The sequence below is a fragment of the Triticum urartu genome, chromosome 4A (genome assembly GCF_056163025.1).
Source record: "Triticum urartu cultivar PI428250 chromosome 4A, HENAU_Tu73, whole genome shotgun sequence".
NCBI classification, from domain to species: domain Eukaryota; kingdom Viridiplantae; phylum Streptophyta; class Magnoliopsida; order Poales; family Poaceae; genus Triticum; species Triticum urartu.
In genome coordinates, this window is record NC_141876.1 from 379,135,995 (window position 1) to 379,158,091 (window position 22,097).

The window sequence follows — 22,097 nt, forward strand, 5'->3', positions numbered from 1 at the left end:
TGGTAGTTTTATTTTGAAGAAATAGATGAACTCTCATGCTTCACTTATATTATTTTGAGAGTCTTAATAGCATGGTAATTTGCTTAAAATCCTAATATGCTAGATATTCAAGAATAATAAAAATTCTCTTATGAGTGTGTTGAATACTAAGAGAAGTTTGATGCTTGATGATTGTTTTGAGATATGGAGATGGTGATATTAGAGTCATGCTAGTTGAGTAGTAGTGAATTTGAGAGATACTTGTGTTGAAGTTTGTGATTCCCGTAGCATGCACGTATGGTGAACCGTTATGTAACAAAGTTGGAGCATGAGGTGTTTATTGATTGTCTTCCTTATGAGTGGCGGTCGGGGACGAGCGATGGTCTTTTCCTACCAATCTATCCCCCTAGGAGCATGCACGTAGTACTTTGTTTCGATAACTAATAGATTTTTGCAATAAGAGTTCTTTATGACTAATGTTGAGTCCGTGGATTATACGCACTCTCACCCTTCCACCTCTGCTAGCCTCTCTAGTACCGCGCAACTTTCGCCGGTACCATAAACCCACCATATACCTTCCTCAAAACAGCCACCATACGTACCTATTATGGCATTTCCATAGCCATTCCGAGATATATTGCCATGCAATTTTCCACCGTTCCGTTAATTATGACACGCTTCATCATTGTCATATTGCTTTGCATGATCATGTAGTTGACATTGTATTTGTGGCAAAGCCACCATTCATAATTCTTTCATACATGTCACTCTTGATTCATTGCATATCCCGGTACACCGCCGGAGGCATTCATATAGAGTCATCTTTGTTCTAGTATCGAGTTGTAATTCTTGAGTTGTAAATAAATAGAAGTGTGATGATCACCATTCAATAGAGCATTGTCCCAAAAAAAAGGCCAAAAAAGGGAAAGGCCAAATAAAAAAAGGAAAGGCCAAATAAAAAAAGAAAATAAATAAAAAGGGGCAATGCTACTATCCTTTTTTCCACACTTGTGCTTCAAAGTAGCACCATGATATAGCGAGTCTCATATATTGTGCTTCAAAGTAGCACCACATTCTTCATATAGAGAGTCTCATATGTTGTCACTTTCATATACTAGTGGGACTTTTACATTATAGAACTTGGCTTGTATATTCCAATGATGGGCTTCCTCAAATTGCCCTAGGTCTTCATGAGCAAGCAAGTTGGATGCACACCCAATAGTTTCTTTTGTTGAGCTTCCATACATTTACAGCTCTAGTGCATCCGTTGCATGGCAATCCCTACTCACTCACATTGATATCTATTGATAGGCATCTCCATAGCCCGTTGATACGCCTAGTTGATGTGAGACTATCTTCTTTCTTTTTGTCTTCTCCACAACCACCATTCTATTCCACCTATAGTGCTATGTCCATGGCTCACGCTCATATATTGCGTGAAGATTGAAAAAGTTTGAGAACATCAAAAGTATGAAACAATTGTTTGGATTGTCATCGGGGTTGTGCATGATTTGAATACTTTGTGTGGTGAAGATGGAGCATAGCCAGACTATATGATTTTGTAGGGATAGCTTTCTTTAGCCATGTTATTTTGAGAAGACATAATTACTTTGTTAGTATGCTTGAAGTATTATTATTTTTATGTCAATATGAACTTTTGTCTTGAATCTTTCGGATCTGAATATTCATATCACAAGTAGGAAGAATTACATTGAAATTATGCCAACTAGCATTCCACATCAAAAATTATCCTTTTTATCATTTACCTACTCGAGGACGAGCAGGAATTAAGCTTGGGGATGCTTGATACGTCTCCAACGTATCTATAATTTTTGATTGCTCCATGCTATATTATCTACTGTTTTGGGCAATATTGGGCTTTATTATCCACTTCTATATTATTTTTGGGACTAACCTATTAACCGGAGGCCTAGCCCAGATTTGCTGTTTTATGCCTATTTTAGTGTTTTGAAGAAAAGGAATATCAGACGGAGTCGAAACGGAACGAAATCAACTGGAGAAGTTATTTTTGGAAGGAAACACACCTGATGGACTTGGACCCCACGTCAGAAGATACGGGAGCTGCCCACGAGGGTGGGGGGTGCACCCACCCCCCTAGGGCGCGCCCCCTGTCTTCCGCCTATATAACTCCATGTACCCTAAAACTTCCAAAACGCAAGATAGATCGGGAGTTCCGCCGCCAGAAGCCTCCGTAGCCACCAAAAGTCAATCGGGACCCTGTTCCGACACCCTGCCGGAGGGGGGAACCCTCACCGGTGGCCATCTTCATCATCCCGGTGCTCTCCATGATGAGGAGGGAGTAGTTCTCCCTAGGGGCTGAGGGTATGTACCAGTAGCTATGTGTTTGATCTCTCTCTCTCGTGTTCTTGATTTGGTACGATCTTGATGTATCGCGAGCTTTGCTATTATAGTTGGATCTTATGTTTCTCCTCCCCCTCTTCTCTCTTGTAATGAATTGAGTTTCCCCTTTGAAGTAATCTTATCGGATTGAGTCTTTGATTTGAGAACACTTGATGTATGTCTTGCCATGCGTATCTGTGGTGACAATGGGATACCACGTGATTCACTTGATGTATGTTTTGGTGATCAACTTGCGGGTTCCGCCCATGAACCTATGCATAGGGGTTGGCACATGTTTTCGTCGTGATTCTCTGGTAGGAACTTTGGGGCACTCTTTGAGGTTCTGTGTGTTGGTTGAATAGATGAATCTGAGATTGTGTGATGCATATCGTATAATCATACCCACGGATACTTGAGGTGACATTGGAGTATCTAGGTGACATTAGGGTTTTGATTGATTTGTGTCTTAAGGTGTTATTCTAGTACGAACTCCAGGGCTGTTTGTGACACTTATAGGAATAGCCCAACAGATTGTTTGGAAAGAATAATTTTGAGGTGGTTTCGTATCCTACCATAATCTCTTCGTTCGTTCTCCGCTATTAGTGACTTTGGAGTGACTCTTTGTTGCATGTTAAGGGATAGTTTTATGATCCAATTATGTTAGTATTGTTGAGGGAATTTACACTAGCAAAAGTATGAACCCTAGGCCTTATTTCCATGCATTGCAATATCGTTTACGCTCACTTTTATCATTAGTTACCTTGCTGTTTTTATATATTCAGATTACAAAAACTATTATCTACTATCCATATACCACTTGTATCACCATCTCTTCGCCAAACTAGTGCACCCATACAATTTACCATTGTATTGGGTGTGTTGGGGACACAAGAGACTCTTTGTTATTTGGTTGCAGGGTTGCTTGAGAGAGACCATCTTCATCCTACGCCTCCTACGGATTGATAAACCTTAGGTCATGCACTTGAGGGAAATTTGCTACTGTCCTACAAACCTCTGCACTTGGAGGCCCAACAACGTCTACAATAAGAAGGTTGTGTAGTAGACATCACCATGATAATAATGATCTCCTATTTTAACAGAAATAACAGGCACGCCTACCACAGGTCTATGTTTATCTTTAGCACAAGGTTTAGCAATTCTAGCAGTGTCACCTTCAAACTGAATAATATGCCCATCTATATTATCAGACAAGAGATCTTTAACAATAGCAATATTAGGTTCTACTTTAACTTGCTCAGGAGGTGTATAAGTTCTAATATTGCTTTTACGAACAACAGTTGAAGCTTTAGCATGATCCTTTATTCTAACAGGGAAAGGTGGTTTCTCAACATAAGGAGTAGGAACAATAGGATCATTATAAGTGACAGTCTTTTGTTTAACTTTAATAGGTGCAGCTACTTTTACTTCTATGAAAGGATGATATTTAAACCACTTCTCTTTAAGGAGATCAACATAAGTAGCAAAAGATTCACAGAAAGAAGCTACTATCTCAGAGTCAAGTCCATATTTAGTGCTAAACTTACGGAAAATATCGGTGTCCATAAAAGATTTAACACAATCAAACTTAGGTGTCATACCTGACTCCTTACCTTCGTCGAGGTCCCAATCTTCAGAGTTGCATTTAATTATATCCAATAAATTCCATCTAAATTCAATAGTCATCATCATAAAAGAGCACAAGAAGTATCGAGCATGGTGCGATTGTTTTCAGAAAGCCGAGCATATAAATTTTGAATAATCATTTCTCTTGAGAGCTCATGATCGGGGCATGAATATAACATTGATTTAAGCCTCCCCCAAGCTTGAGCGATGCTTTCTCCTTTGCGAGGCCAGAAATTATATATATAATTGCGATCACGATGAACAAGATGCATAGGGTAATACTTCTGATGAAATTCCAACTTCAATCTTTTATAGTCCCATGATCTCATATCATCACATAGCCTATACCATATCAATGCGTCTCCCTTCAAAAAGAAAGGGAAGACCTTCTTCTTAGCAACATCATCGGGTATACCTGCAAGCTTAAATAATCCACAAACTTCATCCACATATATTAAGTGCTCATCAGGATGCTTTGTTCCATCTCCTGTAAAAGGGTTAGCTAGCAGCTTTTCCATCATACCCGAAGGAAATTCAAAAGGAGTTTCATTTTCAATAGGTTCAGTAGGTTGAGGAGCAACTCTTTGCTCTACTGGACGGGGTGAAGATGCCCCGAACAAGCCCCTCAGAGAATTACTTTCCAAACTAGCAAGTGACAGTAAATTTCAGCACACTATATACATTTTTCCTTACCAAATTCCACCTACCAAAGGCGCTACACTCCCCGGCAACGGCGCCAGAAAAAGAGTCTTGATGACCCACAAGTATAGGGGATCTATCGTAGTCCTTTTGACAAGAAAGAGTGTCAAACCCAACGAGGAGCAGAAGGAAATGATAAGCGGTTTTCAGCAAGGTATTCTCTGCAAGTACTGAAATAAGTGGTAACAGATAGTTTTGTGATAGGATAAATTGTAACGAGCAACAAGTAACAAAAGTAAATAAAGTGCAGAAAGACGGCCCAATCCTTTTTGTAGCAAAGGACAAGCCGGAACAAACTCTTATAATAGGAAAAGCGCTCCCGAGGACACATGGGAATATCGTCAAGCTAGTTTTCATCACGTTCATATGGTTCGCGTTCGATACTTTGATAATTTGATATGTGGGTGGACTGGTGCTTGGGTGTTGTTCTTACTTGAACAAGCATCCCACTTATGATTAACCTCTATTGCAAGCATCCACAACTACAACAAAAGTATTAAGATAAACCTAACCATAGCATGAAACATGTGGATCCAAATCAGCCCCTTACGAAGCAACGCATAAACTAGGGTTTAAGCTTCTGTCACTCTAGCAACCCATCATCTACTTATTACTTCCCAATGCCTTCCTCTGGGCCCAAATAATGGTGAAGTGTTATGTAGTCGACGTTCACATAACACCACTAGAGGCTAGACAACATACATCTTATCAAAATATCAAACGAATACCAAATTCACATGACTACTAATAGCAAGACTTCTCCCTTGTCCTCAGAAACAAAAGTAATTACTCACAAAGAATATTCATGTTCATAATCAGAGGGGTAATAATATGCATATAGGATCTGAACATATGATCTTCCACCAAATAAACCAACTAGCATCAACTACAAGGAGTAATCAACACTACTAGCAACCTACTAGCACCAATCCCGGACTTTGAGACAAGAATTGGATACAAGAGATGAACTAGGGTTTGGAGATGAGATGGTGCTAGTGAAGATGTTGATGGAGATTGCCCTCTCTCGATGAGAGGAGCGTTGGTGATGACGGTGGTGATGATTTCCCCCTCCCGGAGGGAAGTATCCCCGGCAGAACAGCTCTGCCAGAGCTCTAGATTGGTTCCGCCAAGGTTCCGCCTCGTGGCGGCGGAGTCTCATCCCGAAAAGTTCCTTCTGAATTTTTTCTCATCGAAAGACTTCATATAGGAGAAGATGGACGTCGGAGAGCCACCATGGGGCCCACGAGGTAGGGGGCGCTAAGGGGGGGGGGGCGCCCCCACCCTCGTGAGCAGGGTGTGGGCCCCCTGGCCTTCATCTTTGGCGAGGATTTTTCTTTATTTATTTTAAGATGTTTCGTGGAGTTTCAGGACTTTTGGAGCTGTGCAGAATAGGTCTCTAATATTTGCTCCTTTTCCAGCCCAGAATTCCAGCCGCCGGCATTCTCCCTCCTTATGTAAACCTTGTAAAATAAGAGAGAATGGCCATAAGTATTGTGACATAAAGTGAAATAACAGTCCATAATGCAATAAATATCGATATAAAAGCATGATGCAAAATGGACGTATCAAAGACCACATCCACATCTTTACTACATCCAATGGTTCAACAACAGTGGCAAGGTTAAGGTAATACGTACTGTTCGTGTGCATTTTAGTATCTCTACATATGCTAATTATGTTGATTGTGATGTGGTACCTATGCAAACATGTTCCTTATTACTTGGTAGACCATGGCAATTTGATAAAAATTCTGTACACCATGATAGAAACAATCAGTATACTCTTGTTCATAAGGATAAAAATATTACTTTGCTTCCTATGACTCCTGATTCCATTTTGAAAGATGATATTAATAGAGCTAATAAAGCAATACAGGAGAAAAATAAAAGTGAAAATCAGATTGTGGCAAAAGAATTTGAGCAACAAATGCAGCCTAATAATAAACCATCTAGTGTTGCTTCTGAAATTAAATTGAAAAGTGCATGTTTAATTGCCACCAAATCTGATATTGATGATTTAGATTTTAGCAAATCTATTTGCTATGCTTTTGTGTGTAAAGAGGCATTATTTTCATTCGAGGACGTGCGTTCCTTTTTGCCTCCTGCTGTCACTAACATTTTGCAAGAGTTCGCTGACGTCTTTCCACAAGACGTGCCACCGGGATTACCACCTATTCGAGGGATTGAACATCAAATTGACTTAATTCCCGGTGCATCATTACCCAACCGTGCACCATACCGTACCAATCCAGAGGAGACAAAGGAGATTATGCGTCAAGTACAAGAACTGCTCGACAAAGGTTATATACGCGAATCCCTTAGTCCTTGTGCCGTTCCTATCATTTTAGTGCCGAAAAAGGATGGTACGTCACGTATGTGCGTTGATTGTAGAGGCATTAATAATATTACTATTCATTATCGTCATCCTATTCCTAGGCTAAATGATATGCTTGATGAATTGAGTGACTCTACAATATTCTCCAAAGTTGATTTGCGTAGTGGATATCATCAAATTCGTATGAAATTGGGAGATGAATGGAAAACATCATTTAAAACTAAGTTTGGATTATATGAGTGGTTAGTCATGCCTTTTGGGTTAACTAATGCACCCAGTACTTTCATGAGGTTAATGAACGAAGTTTTACGTGCTTCCATCGGACGATTTGTGGTAGTTTACTTTGATGACATATTGATTTATAGCAAATCTTTGGAGAAACATTTGGAACATTTACGTGTTGTTTTTATTGCTCTACGTGATGCACGTTTGTTTGGTAACCTCGGAAAGTGCACCTTTTGCACCGACCGAGTATCTTTTCTTGGCTATGTTGTTACTCCACAGGGAATTAAAGTTGATAAAGTCAAGATTGAAGTTATTGAGAGTTGGCCGCAGCACAAAACGGTCACACAAGTGAGGAGTTTCCTTGGCCTCGCTGGTTTCTATAGGCGTTTTGTGAGAGATTTCAGCACCATTGCTGCACCTCTCAACGAGCTTACAAAGAAGGATGTGCCTTTTGTTTGGGGTTCCGCACAGGAAGAAGCCTTCACGGTATTGAAAGATAAGTTGACACATGCTCCTTTACTCCAACTTCCTGATTTTAATAAGACTTTTGAGCTTGAATATGATGCTAGTGGAATTGGATTAGGAGGTGTGTTATTATAAGATGGCAAACCTGTTGCATACTTTTATGAAAAATTGAGTGGGCCTAGTCTGAACTACTCTACTTATGACAAAGAATTATATGCTCTTGTTCGGACCTTAGAAACATGGCAACATTATTTATGGCCCAAGGAATTTGTTATACATTCTGATCATGAATCTTTGAAACACATTAAAAGTCAAGCAAAACTGAACCGTAGACATGCTAAATGGGTTGAATTCATTGAGACTTTTCCTTATGTCATTAAACACAAGAAGGGTAAGGAAAATGTTATTGCCGATGCATTGTCTCGTCGTTATACTATGTTTTCACAACTTGACTTTAAAATATTTGGTTTGGAGACCATCAAAGATCAATATGTGCATGATGCTGAATTTAAAGATGTATTGCAGAATTGTAAGGAAGGGAGAACTTGGAACAAGTTCGTTCTTAACGATGGATTTGTGTTTCGTGCTAACAAGCTATGCATTCCAGCTAGCTCTGTTCGTCTTTTGTTGTTGCAGGAGGCGCATGGAGGAGGATTAATGGGACACTTTGGCGTCAAGAAGATGGAGGATATACTTGCTACACATTTCTTTTGACCAAATATGAGACGGGATGTTGAGCGTTTTGTTGTTCGCTGCACTACATGTCAAAAAGCTAAGTCACGACTCAATCCTCATGGTTTATATATGCCTTTGCCTGTACCTAGTGTTCCTTGGGTGGATATATCTATGGACTTTGTTTTAGGTTTACCTCGAACAAAGAAGTGGAGGGATAGCATATTTGTTGTCGTGGATAGGTTCTCGAAAATGGCACACTTTATACCATGTCATAAAAGCGACGATGCTGTTAATGTTGCTGATTTGTTCTTTCGTGAAATTATTCGCTTGCATGGTGTGCCAAATACTATTGTTTCAGATCATGATACTAAATTTCTTAGCCACTTTTGGAGATGTTTATGGGCTAAGTTGGGGACTAAACTGCTTTTTAGTACTACTTGTCACCCTCAAACTGATGGACAAACTGAAGTAGTCAATAGAACATTGTCTAGTATGCTTAGGGCTATTTTGAAGAATAACAAGAAAATGTGGGAAGAATGCTTGCCTCATATTGAATTTTCTTAGAATCGTTCATTGCATTCTACTACTAAGATGTGCCCTTTTGAAATTGTGTATGGTTTCTTACCTCGTGCACCTATTGATTTGTTGCCTTTTCCATCTTCGGAGAAGGTTAATTTTGATGCTAAAGAACGTGCTGAATTGATTTTAAAAAGCATGAGTTAACTAAGGAAAATATTGAGCGTATGAATTCGAAATATAAACTTGCTGGAGATAAGGGTAGAAAACATGTTGTGTTTGCACCTGGAGATCTTGTTCAGTTATATTTGCGTAAGGATAGATTTCCTATTTTGCACAAATCAAAGCTAATGCCACGTGCTGATGGTCCTTTTAAGGTGTTAGAGAAAATAAATGATAATGTATATAAACTTGAGCTGTGTGCAGATTTTGGGGTTAGTCCCACTTTTAACATTGCAGATTTGAAGTCTTATTTGGGTGAGGACGATGAACTTTCATCGAGGATGACTTCATTTCAAGAAGGGGAGGATGATGAGGACATCAATACCATTGTTACACCCACAGCCCCTGCTGCTATACATACTGGACCAATTACTAGAGCTCGCGCACGCCAATTGAATTATCGGATACTTTCGTTTCTTGGTAACGATTCTAATGTTCACGAGAATATGATGCTGCCTAAATTGGATACATTTGTCTTGCTTACAAATGAAGGGCCTAGCTTAGACAAGAAAGATGAACCTTGGAACAAGTTCAAGCGTGGAGATGATGGCATGCGCAAGGGGATCCAGAACGGAGTTACAAGTGATGATTTCAGGACTTTGAAGCCACCCTAAGGAGTGCATGAAGCCTTAGACGAAATATACAAGATGCCACTTCATAAATTTTGTCCAGAGGCTATTTTAGGTGCTGCGTCGCCTTATTATTGGGTCAGGCCCATGTATTTTCGAAATACTTAAGTACAGGCTGTTTTTAGAGTCCGTATGTGTGGGGAAACAAGAGTTATGGTTGGTTTCGGACCCCTCTTCCAAGGGCCACGAAATTCCCCCCTCTTCCTTCATATATACAGCCCTTAGGGCGTCGTTTAGACTTCGGGTTTTGTTTAGATTAAAAGTTCGCCATACCTGCAACTTCGCGTACTTCGTTTGTGTCCAACGACCAGACCAAGACGTCACAGAACCCCACCTTGATCAATAAAGCTTTCATCTTATATTCACAATATCCAGATTGCAATCTCAGTTTCTTGCTTGTTCTTCGTTTGCTCGCAGGAAACAGACCCTCGTGGTCAGGTTGATCGTGCTCCGGCGTGGTCAATAACCCCTCGGAGTTGGTTTAGTGATTGCTAAGGCGCGACGTCCTCGCATGTTCGTAGTCGGATCGTCAAAGTCGACTTCCTCTAAAACGATAGCCACCATCTCATCGAAAGACGGGACACCTTTGCCTCTATCACCCTCCTCGCCGCTGCACTTCCTCCCCTTTCTCCGCCGTTCGAGCCCCTCTCTCTCCTCCCCGGCAACCATGAGCGCGAGGTACCCCGGCGACGCGGCGGCGACCAACGGTTTCGGCCGCCGCTCGCTGCATGAGCGGGAGGCCTACCTCCTCCACGAGGCCAACTACCCCGCGTCGCCTGACGTACGCGCTCCGTCGCGGTGGAGGCTCAGCGCCGGCGGGGTCCCTGTCCCCTCTCTGCCCGTCCCCGAGACACCCTATTTCCACGCCAAGATCGAGCGTGCGCGGGCGTCCCTGACGGCCGCGGAGCGGGCGCTCCCGGAGTACGCCGCCGACAACCACGCGGTGTGGGCGGTGTATTTCGAACGCCGGCAGGAGGATCGGCTCGTCTCCACCAACAACGCACCGATGCCGCGCGGCCGCAAGAACAGCGAGGGCCGCCGCCTGTGGTGGGGCGTCCCTGGCCGCACGCTCAGCGGCGTCCTCGCGCACGTCGAGGGCGGCAACGACCCGCCGCTCGAGCAAAGCAGCGCGCCGGGGCGAGGGGTCGAGCAGCGGCCGTGTTAAGGAGGAGAAGCATCGGCCGTAGTTTAGGTTTTTTTTCGTCCTTTTTTTCTATAAAAACGCCTAAATTTCGTCGAAATTTGACCGTATTTGTTTTAATTTGGCCGTATTTATCGGAATTTGGATGAACTGTGGGGACGTCTGAAGACGACCTGGGGCAGCGGCCACGCTAAAAAAACGCCGACTCATCCCTAAGCAACACTTTTTGGTGCCCTTAGGGGCCGAACGGTGGAGATGCCCTAACATGCCTGTGTAGGGATCGCGGGGAGCGAGGCACTCACGCACAAGGCCACCGGCGAAAGTTGCAATCAGTCGCGCGATCCCAAACCTCTGTGCCGAAATTATAGAAGTGCATTGGATTCCAGGTTTGGGGTCCGGCCGTCCGGCGCACAAACCACACTGCTGCGAGCCCGACTAGTCCGACCATTTAATACAAAGGAAAAATAAACTCTCTCTCTCCCAGGAGTCGGAGGACAGAAACAGGAGGCGACGTGGGGGCGGGACGCGACGCGACTCCACACTCTTCCGCACGAATCACCGCTCTCCTCTAGGTAACACCGACAGCAGCACCGAAATTTTCCGCTGCTTGTTGTTGGAGATTACTGTTGCTTCACGTCGGATTTCCCGGCCAGGTTCGATGCGTTGCTGCTGCGGGAGCAGCGGCTGAGCTTGGGGCTTGCTAGGGTTTGCTCCGACTCGATCTTCGGCGGGGGTCGGGGGAGCACTTCGTCTGCTTGGGCAGGTTGCAGCTTACGACTGTGTGATTCGTTGAGCTTGGGCGGTTTTGGGTTGCGCACAGCTATGAGCCCCGCCCCCAGATATTAGGCTCGATTTGGGTGGAGTTCTTAGCTTGGTGCCGCCGCGTACCTGCTGTTCATCGGTTTTACCGATGGAATTTCGTGTTTCGATCTGCAGCGGCCACTTTGCCGCATCATTAGATGTGATTTTTTGGGGGCGGGGTCGTGGAACCTAATTGTCTAGTTACTTTTTTTTTTTAGAAAAGGAGGATGACCCCCGGCCAATTGTCTAGTTACTGGTTAGGGTTTTATCCCTAGTCGCCACAAGGTCATTTTTTTCCTAGCATTGTCTTTCTGTTGCCTTTTTTAGTGGTAGCACTCTTCGCAGTGGGATGGAGATAACCAAATCTTACATTATGTTTTTTTTTACGAGGGGAGACACTTCTGCTGTTCATTTTACATGTTTCCTGCTTTCTTTTGGATGAAAGCCACAAGCTTCACATCATTACATGTTTCACTCAGTTGTTTAATTCTCTTTCAGCTTCTTACCTATTTAACTTAATGCACTTGGCCAAACTATTTTTCTGCAGCTGGAGCAATAAGGGTCACCTGGATGACCGGGGCAGACCTGGCACCAGTAATGGAGTTGAAGGCTGTGGCAAATGGAGGAACATCCACTGAAGTTGTTGCTTCTGATAAGAAGGATAATACCAAGATGGAAGAGGCTGGCGAGAGCAAGGATGTTGCAGCAGCGAATACCAATGCCAACCAACATAATAAAGCCTCAGAAAACGGCGCTAAGGGCTCATCCGATGATGATGCCAAGATGGAGGAGGCTGAAGATGCAAAGGAAGATGATGTGGGTGCTGTGAAGCAGGCAGGTACAGAGGGTGTCAAATCGGGTGACAATGCGGATGCCAAGGAAGGTAATGGTGCCAATGCAGCAGAACATGAGGATTCCAAAACGGCTGCTATTGAGGATGTAGTTGCAAAGGAAGATGACAACACCAAGTCAGCAAAACACAAGGACTCCAAAATGGTTATTGTAGAGGATGCAGATGCAAAGGAAGATGACAAAGCCGCCAAGGCAGCAGAACACGAGGATTCCAAAACGGTTGGTATCGAGGATGTAGTTGCAATGGAAGATGACAACACCAAGTCAGTAGAATACAAGGACTCCAAAATGGTTATTGTAGAGGATGCAAATGCAAATGAAGATGACAAAGCCAAGGCAGCAGAACACGAGGATTCCAAAGCAGCTGGTATTGAATATACAGTTGCAAAGGAAGATGCCGTGTCAGCAGAACACAAGGACTCCAAAATGGTTATTGTAGAGGATGCAGATGCAAAGGAAGATGACAAAGCCAAGGCAGCAGAACACGATGATCACAGAACAGGTGGTGTGGCAGCAGAACACAAGGATCACAGAACAGGTGGTGTGGAGGATGCAGATGCAAATGAAGACATTGGCGCCAAGGCTGAAGAGTTCAAGGATGGCAACATGAATACTGTAGACAATGCAGATGTAAAGGAAGATGAATATGCCAATGCATCAGAACATGAAGATGCCAAAATGGTTGATGTGGATGATGCAGATGCAAAGGAAGATTATGGCACCAAGGTAGCAGAACATGAGGATGTCAAAATGGGTGCCGTGGAGGATACTGATGCAAAGGAAGATAACAACACCAAGGAAGCAGAACATCAGGATATCATAATGGGTGCGGTAAAGCATGCAGATCTAAAAGAAGATAACAGTTCTAATGTAGCAGAACGCGTGGATGTCAAAATGGCGGAGGCTGAGACCAATCCAGGAGATGCAGAGCTCGAAGACAAAGGGCACAAGGAAGAAATGGATGTGAACACAGAGGTCAAGAAGGGACCGAGAGATGCAGAAAAATGTGGTTCTGAGATGCATGATGAATTGAATGGGCAAGGAAAGAATGGAGCGGCTCGGCAGCAAGAAAATACAGCTGAAGAAATGAGTGATGATGATAGTCAAGGGGAAGAGGAAGTAGAAGAAAAGGGCTCTTCAGATAAGAAAGAGGAAGGAGGGGATGGTAAGGCAAACGAGAATGAAGAGAAGCTAGAAAAAGAAAGTGCAAACAAGGAAGGAAAAGATGGCAAGGTAACAGAAGAGGAGGCCAGCGAGGCAGACAAGAATGTGGAAGAGAATAAGGAGGAAACACCTAAGAACAAGAGGGCAAGGAGTTCTAGGGATAGACGCCAGGGACAGGACAAGAAACAACATGGGTCCAAATCCAGGGAAGCCAAAAGTTTACTGTACACTCCCAGCCCTTATGGTATTGATCGCCCTCAACGTGAGAGGAAAATAGTAGAGAGGTTGGTTGAAGTGATTGATAAGGAGCCAAACAGGAGCTTCGTAGTTGAGAAGGTTCATTGCTTGCAGTCATATTTCCTTTATCTCACGTTTTTCCTTTTGTCTGTGCTATAATTTCTGGTAAATCTCTTCATTGCAGGGTCGTGGCACTCCTTTAAAGGATATACCAAGTGGTATGGCCCTATGGCACACTTTCTTTTAACTTTTTACCTACTTTATTTTTAGGGGCTGTATAATAGACATCAGTTCTTGGTTAAGGCTATGTTGTTCTTGCATCAAGCACTTGAATCTGAGCACACTTGTCCTAATGATGCATGGTATTACTGAATCTGGGTAGAAGCCTGTTGTGAATTTTTAGGTACTTCCTCCGTCCGGAAATACTTGTCATCAAAATGGATAAAAGGAGATGTATCTAGATGTATTTTAGTTCTAGATACATCCCTTTTTGTCCATTTTGATGACAAGTATTTTCGGACGGAGGGAGTACCAGTTAAGATCCTTTTCCCTGTGAGTCTATATCTCATGAATCATGATCAGTTTGTTCCTGATCTGCCAGTTGAATCAATACGTTACATTATGTGTATGCCTTTGATATGTTTAGTACTTAGTAGCCATGTTTGTACTGTAACTTTATTTATATCTATATTTATTAGTCCAAATGTGTACAGATGCTCTGAGCTTAAGCCAACACCTTTTCACAACCTTGTATTCAGTTCTGAAGCTGCTAGTCTAGACTAGTCTGATATCACTAGCATATGTGCGTGTAAGATCCTTATTTTGAGTAACTTAGGTGGCGTTTGGTTCTAAGGGCAAGCCTGAGTTGGTTGAGTATATGCCAAACCACGTGGTTAGGGGTAGCCACCTTTTGTTGTTTGGTTGAATGGATGAGAGGTGGTTAGGGATAGTCATTTGTGTGTTTGGTTGAGAGGATAAGAGATGAATGATTGTTGAGGTGGTGAGATTATCCTTGTTACAAGTAATTATAGCAACATATGTATGTCAAGTTTGAACATTTGATAAAAAACATTTTCTTTGAATGACTGTTCTTTTTGTTGTCCATCTACAATAGTTTTTGAATGGCAAAGTTTGAATGTTTGATAACAACATTAATTTTGAAAATAAAAAGTGAACTTTAACATCACAGCCCAGCATAATATAAAGCTTACTTTCTTTTTGTTCATCTGCAATAGAAAAAAATGAACTTGATGATGAAATATACAACAAGCATTCACACAATATGGCCATGAATCTGTTAGGAAAGCAACTTATCTTTATTGAAGGCCCAAGAGGCATATATATATATATATATATATATATATATATATTACACATGACTTGAGGTGCAAGGAAACTAAACATAGACTAATAAGGACTCCTAGACCAATACTAATACTCCTTAACACCCCCCCCTCAAATGCAAAGCATATGCAATAGCATTGCATTTGAAGAAGTGTAATACTAGAAAAAAATGATAATCCAAATCCGCGCCTTGAGAGTGTCGTCGTAGCATGAAGAGTCTTCAAAACCTGTCGAGTCGCCAAAGGGGATAACGAAGAGATGGCACATCAGAGGAAGACACCACATCACTTGAAGATACAAGATAAGTATCAAGAGAAGATGGGTTGTCAAAAGAAGATGGCACATCAAGAGAAGAAGCATTGCTTAAAGAATCATGGCCCATGAAAACCGACGGCGAAAGAAGCTCGGCGGCAAGAGAATGGGCTTAGATCAACAACGCAAAGAGAGGCCACAGAAATCCTATACAGAGGACAATGGCCAGAAAAAGGCTGTCGGACGAAATTTTGGTAGACTCGGATGACATAAAGAAAACACAAAATATCAACGGATTTGGTGGACGCAGCGGAAAATATAATAAGATAGAAGCTAAGAAGCGCACACACGAGACAAAGATGAAAAGACATCGTATACGCAGAAGACATTGATTTTTATTTTGTTGTTGTTGTAATCAAGATCGGAGCCTAGCAGAAGCTAGCACGCGGCCACGTACGTGGCGGAAAGGCAGCAGCTAGTAGGCAGGCCAGGAGAAGCACATGCGGGCGACAGGAAGCAGCAGCGTTGACCAAGATGAGATCCAGCTGCAGGCACGCAGACATGTGCGGAAAGAAGCCTTTAGCTGCAAGAGAGCAACACACAGGCTGCTGGAGCTGTACGGGCGGGCCTGCACGTGGAGCGGAGCCTTCCTGGAGGTGCTTCGAGCCGAGCGCACACCAGGCGATGGTCCTGATCTGAGAGGCAGCCGCCATCGATCCAGGAGTAGCGGCCCACGAGGTGCCCACGCTGAAGCAGCTGGGCAAGCAGTCAACGTGCCAGGTGGATCGCGGGGGTGGTGGTGCCGTGGAAGACGAGATCGATCCAGAGAAGAACAGATCAATCGAGAAAAAAAATAGTGGATCGTAAGGATGAGTTGCGGCGTCCAGAGACCTAAACCTAGGCTCTAATACCATGTTATGAAAGCAACTTATCTTTATTGAAGGCCCAAGAGGCATACATTATTACACATGACTTGAGGTGCAAGGAAACTAAACATAGACTAATAAGGACTCCTAGACCATTACTAATACTCCTTAACAGAATCATCCATATATATTCAATAGTATATGCATACGCAAGTTTACACAATTCTTTGTCTTGGTGTACATCCCCAATAGTATTTTTTTTTACGGAATACATCCACAATAGTATACATATACACAAGTAGATTACTACTACCGCTGTACACTAATGTAAGACGTTTTTGCAGTTCGAACTGCAAAAACGTCTTAACTGCAAAAACGTCTTACATTAGTGTACAGAGGTAGCAATTATTCAAGCATACATACACAGGTATACGCAGTCGTCCAGGAATTCAACAGATCGGATGTCTCCTTCAGGCTGCAAGTCAAAGGGAATCGTCCAGAAATCAGAGAGAGGAATTGCTGAGAAGGGAATCGGAGCATGTGAATAGAGAGGATGGTGCCAGCCGCAGACCTTGGTGGTGGCAGTGCTTGTGTGCTGCTTGGCTGCCAGCATGGGGTGCGGTGGAGCAGGAACCCGATCTGGAGCATAGTGACCATGTCAACTGAGCCCGTGTCCGCCTTTGCAAGATACAGTGTTGCGAAGCCTCATCTGTGCACTGTCGGCGTGGTTCATCTCTGCTCAGTTGTGCTCCCAGTTCTGGTTTATCTCCTTGCACGCACGGGGCATGGGGGAGTGCTGGGATAGAGAGAAAAGAGAGGGTGAGGCCCGCCGCTGCTTATTCTCCTCCCGCCCACACCAGCCGTGGCAAAGAGCATGGAGACTGAGCGAAAAATGTTTTGCGTGGGACGTGAGGGAAGGGGAGTGTGGGCCGTGGGTGGTTGCTGTCATCCGGCATATTTTCTTGGCCCTGCTCAACCAGTTTTTAGGGGAATATTCCCAGATTCTTTACTATTCCTATCCTTTCCTGCCACCATACCAAACGAGTGTTTTCCCTGCAGGGTAACGTGAACCAAACGCCACCTTAGTGGATGTGCCATCCTTGATTTTCCACTGAGAAGTGAGAAGCTATGTGAATAAATTAGGTGTTGCATGGATTATCTACCTAAATTAGACTTGCAAATATAGCACAGTTTTGCTCCAGTGAATTCTAATCTATTGCAGAAGAGAGGATAGCTTCCATGGGAAATAGACTGCAAAATATGATCAAATTTATACTGTTATAGTCATTACTGAAGCACAGTTATAAATGAACTGTATTAGATGCAAACTTTCTTGTGTACTCTGGCCTGATTGAGTGTCCAACAGTAGTAAGAGGAGGCCAAAAGGCTCTAGTGACTAGCAAGTTTTTTTATTAACTTTAGTCAAGTGCTAGATTTTTGTATCTGCATACCATTATATCTGATCTTCTGCTGTAATTTGAATGGGATCCAACAATAACAATTTGATTCAAACCTTTGGTTTTGCCTGACTGAAATTCATTGGCATCTGGGATAGTATCAATGTGTCTTGAACTCTTAATGATGAGTAGCTGCTCTTCTCGCTGGTGATTTGTTGTATTATCAACAGTCAACCAATAATATACTACATTGGTCTCAGTTATAACTTTGATTGCTCCATTGATGTTTCATGTCTATGTCTTCGATAAAAAAACTGACAATTGTGGCTGTCTTTAATTTTACTGTTTCAGCTCCTGCAGTCATGCTGTAATGTGTGTGGTTTTCTCCCTTTCCTATTGCACTTCTATTCTCCGCTCACTGATTTGATTTTTGAAACTTATTTACAGTGGCACAGAGGTTAACGAGGAAGAAACCTGCTGATCTTAAATTTCTTCACAATGTTCTTTTTGGGAGGAAAGGCAAGGTAAACACCTTAAATATCATGATATTGCCTTTACGATAACTGGCATTGAAAACTTTCTGTTGTCGTTTGGGTTTTAATTGCTTCCTGTTCAGCTGGACTAAAATTATTCAAGTAACTTTGCACACTGAACTTCCCAAGAGGCACTAGTCCCTCTAGGTAAGTTTTGAGCACATGCATTGTCCAATTTTAGACTGAAGGTGTATGCTCCTATATTCCCCCCAAACAGGAGTATACCCAATACTATCAGTCTGTTGAGGTAGTCCTTTGACTCTGCTGTATATGTTATCTGGCAACAAAAGGTAGCAGGAGGAATAGTGTAGGAAAATTGTCAAATTTATACACTGTTCTCGAGTCAAGCGATTTTCTTTCTGTGTACTGCATGGCTTATCGAAATGCCATATTGAAACAGCAATGGCTAAGTTGTGGTGCATTGGGAATCTACTTTTACCGATCAGTTCAATTTCCATTTGCAAAATGGATTACCTCTGTTTCTATGATTTTTGGTGGTTAAATCTTAGAAGGCATCTAGTTGGTTTGGGTTCTTATTCAAGTAAAACACAACTGTTATTAGTTCCGTTCAGTAACTCTTAAGTTATAATTGATTGATGTAAATGCTGAAGTTCTTTTCAACTCACTCACCCTGGCTAGTGGCTCATGTTCTCAATGTTCCAGACTGTCGATTTTAAAGGCCATATACTTCAGTTCTCTGGATTTGTGTGGCATGAGAGCGATGTAAGCTGCTTTGCTCCGAATTTTGAATTTCCCATTATATGTAGGTGATGGAAATAGTTTAATCTTTAAAGAGTTCTATTTATCTGCAGGAAAAGCAGAGAGCCAAGGCAAAGGAGAAGCTTGACAAGTGTATGAAAGACATGCTGGTGGATCTCTGTTGGCTTCTTGCTATTCCGGTTCCCAAAACAAACATCAGAAAGGTGGTTTAATGTTCTGTTTATAGAACAGTATTTTTGTTAAGACAGACGCGGTGTAATAACGTGGTGAATATAGTGTGGCATCTAACATTGTTTGGGATAACTCATATAGGAAGATATCGTTGCAAAGCTGTTGGATTTCATTGCTGAACCTCGTCTTATGCCTGATTCTGGCCTCTCTGATGACCAGGTGAGAACAAGTATTGTTACCTTACAACCTATCTTGCAGTTGTACCTCAGTACCTTGCTGTTGTGATGTTTTTATGATTGGGATTAGAATGTGTGGTAATTGAACCATTTATTATATTTTTTTTCTCTGTGTGCTTCATTCTCTCCTACTGTTTAGGGGTCAAATTCTAGGAAACGCAAGAGAGGAGGTGGTAGTTCGAGCAAGACTTCAGATATCACTCCCAAGAGGTCTAAGAAGGTATGGCGCCAGATTTGTCAGATGGAACCTGTCGGCTCTATTATTTTCAGTTGCAATTTTCGCATATAAAGGGCAGCCCGGTGCACGTAGCTCCCGCTTGCGCAGGGTCCGGGGAAGGGTCTGACCACTTTGGGTCTATAGTACGCAGCCTTTTCCCTACATTTCTGCAAGAGGCTGTTTCCAGGACTCGAACCCCATGACCGTAACCTCATGGTCACAAGGCAACAGCTTTATCACTGCGCCAAGGCTCCCCTTCTGCAATTTTTGCATATGCAATATTAATATCTGCAACATTTTTTAGTGCCTTTTGCAATGCAACCAGCATGACATCTTCTTGATACCGTGTTGAGTATATACATGTACATACAAGTGAAGTTTGTGTTTAACTGTTTATCCCGTGACAAGTTAATGTAGCCACATGACCATCATTCTTCAATTATAAAAATCTTGTTCTCACTCTTCGTTTTTGCTTCAGAAATTTGCTGACGACATATCTCCAAGGCGAAAGCAAGCTCTGGAGTATGATACGGATGAAGATGTGAAGTCTGATAGCGAGGAAGATGCAGATGAATCTCATGATGAGCAGGAAGATGGCTATGACTCTGCCGAAGATAAGGCAAATAGGAAGTCCTCGGAAGTAAAATATTCTGCAGGTAAAAAGAAGGCTGCTGCTGGGAGCACCCATAGGACAAGTCCGCCAAGGACAGCAAGCAAGACTGCGGGCAAAACATCACCATCCAAAGGTTCCAAGGAAAAGGAGAGCCCTGATGAGAGTGCAAAGGTCTTCTCTAGGAAGAAGAAACCCATCATATCAAAGCATACTCCAAGCTCTGGAAAGGTGATAGAAGAAAATAAGTCATCAGGTAGTACAATCTATTCCATAGTACCTTGTGTATCATATATGTGCCCTTTTATTTTATGTTTGGTACTAATAATTATGAGTGTAGTTCTTGTTATCCATGTGGAGTATGGATTAACTGGTTGTTTGATGACAATTCCTGTATACTCCATTCATTTCTGATTTCTAAGGCCCTCATTCCAGTACTTGATGCAGTTATTGCTTATGGCATAAATGGACTAGTTTCTTCCATTTTATGATATCCGTTAGAGCATATATGATGTTAGATTGTCCAGCAAATCTAATGATATTTTATCTAGGTAAAGAGGCAATGAAGAGCAAAGGCGAATCAGCAGAAGGGGGTCTGCCCAGTAAGGCTGAGTTGAAGAAGACCATTATTGGAATCCTTAAAAAAGTTGACTTCAACACGGTTGGTTACACATTGATCATTGATCCCACCATTTTATTGTTTGGATTCTGTCCCTATGATAAGTATTGTTTCGTAAATATAGCTGGTGTTTGTACAGAAGTAGATTCTGAGGTTAATTTCTACTCCCTCCGTCCCTACATTATGAGACGGAGGGAGTACATTTGTATTACTCTTACTCTAAGGTTACTTGCCCTTTTGTTTTGACTGCACTTCTGTTTTCACTTGGAAATTTCTCATGTGGGAACTGACGTATTTTGGAATCTGATTTTGCAGTCTACTTTTAGCGACATTCTTAAGAAGCTCGGTAAGTCTATCAGATATGTTTTTGTTGTCATTGCAGTTGTGGAGCAGACATCCTAACAGATTACGTCTTATAGATGACCATTACAAGATTGATCTGACCGCAAGAAAAGGAGCTATCAAAATTATGATTCAAGAAGAGCTGACAAAGTTATCGGAGCAGGAAGACGATGATCAAGACAAAAATGTAGATGCCAAGATGAAACAGTCACGACATCGAGCAAAGGTCGCCGTCTGAAGCATTGTGGAACACCATAGCATTAGCGCCCAGTGTTGATTATTTTGTACTTAATGCCTACTTCACTTTTGCCTTGGTGGGCTCTTGGGCAGTCCTATGTTAATTATGGTTCCTATGTTTGCAAACACCAAAATCCTAGCCCTGTTTGTGTATGCGAAAACATAACCTGTAGGCAGCTCCGTGCTGGGAGGCACTTCTAGCTAACATTTGTCTGTAGATTTGCATATGCTTTCCAAAACTCGAATGGTTGTAGCAGAGCATGTTGGATGGTGTGGTAATAGGTTTGAATAGAATATGGACATACTCGGATTTCTGTCCTGCGGCATTGGATTACAACGGTGGGAGCTCCAGCGGTTTGAGCATCGCTGGGGCAGTCACGCAGGTTGCGAGGGGGGATATCAGATTGAATTTCTAGACAAATAAGCAGATGGAAACGTGCTGCATTACGTGACGAAAAAAATTCAAAAAGAAAATGGAGTTCTCTGATGTGGGCCAACACAATTGGGGGTTTATGTTCCGACGATCGGGAGTAAGACTACGTTGCAGTCCCGTGAGTAAATGTGTATGCACCTACGATTGGCCGTTCAAGATGCTGATGCCAGTAATGGCTTGGCTTTTTTGTTTTTGAG

The 22,097-nt window shown here is 42.5% G+C and overlaps 1 protein-coding gene across 2 annotated transcripts; it reads left to right on the top strand.

The window, feature by feature from the left end:
- The first annotated feature begins 11,266 nt into the window (after positions 1-11,266).
- Positions 11,267-21,781, top strand: LOC147975903 (uncharacterized). Of its 2 annotated transcripts, XM_087518450.1 has the most exons (13): positions 11,267-11,441; positions 11,523-11,632; positions 12,218-14,022; positions 14,108-14,141; positions 18,230-18,306; positions 18,979-19,038; positions 19,128-19,238; positions 19,348-19,425; positions 19,582-19,662; positions 20,138-20,525; positions 20,821-20,930; positions 21,204-21,234; positions 21,308-21,781. In XM_087518450.1, exons 3-13 carry the CDS (start codon positions 12,241-12,243, stop codon positions 21,466-21,468), a joined length of 2,913 nt encoding a protein of 970 aa, XP_087374576.1. In that variant the 5' UTR covers positions 11,267-11,441; positions 11,523-11,632; positions 12,218-12,240; the 3' UTR covers positions 21,469-21,781. The 2 variants fall into 2 exon arrangements, with proteins under 2 accessions (XP_087374576.1, XP_087374575.1); XM_087518449.1 differs by lacking the exon at positions 11,523-11,632.
- The last annotated feature ends 316 nt before the right edge of the window (positions 21,782-22,097 follow it).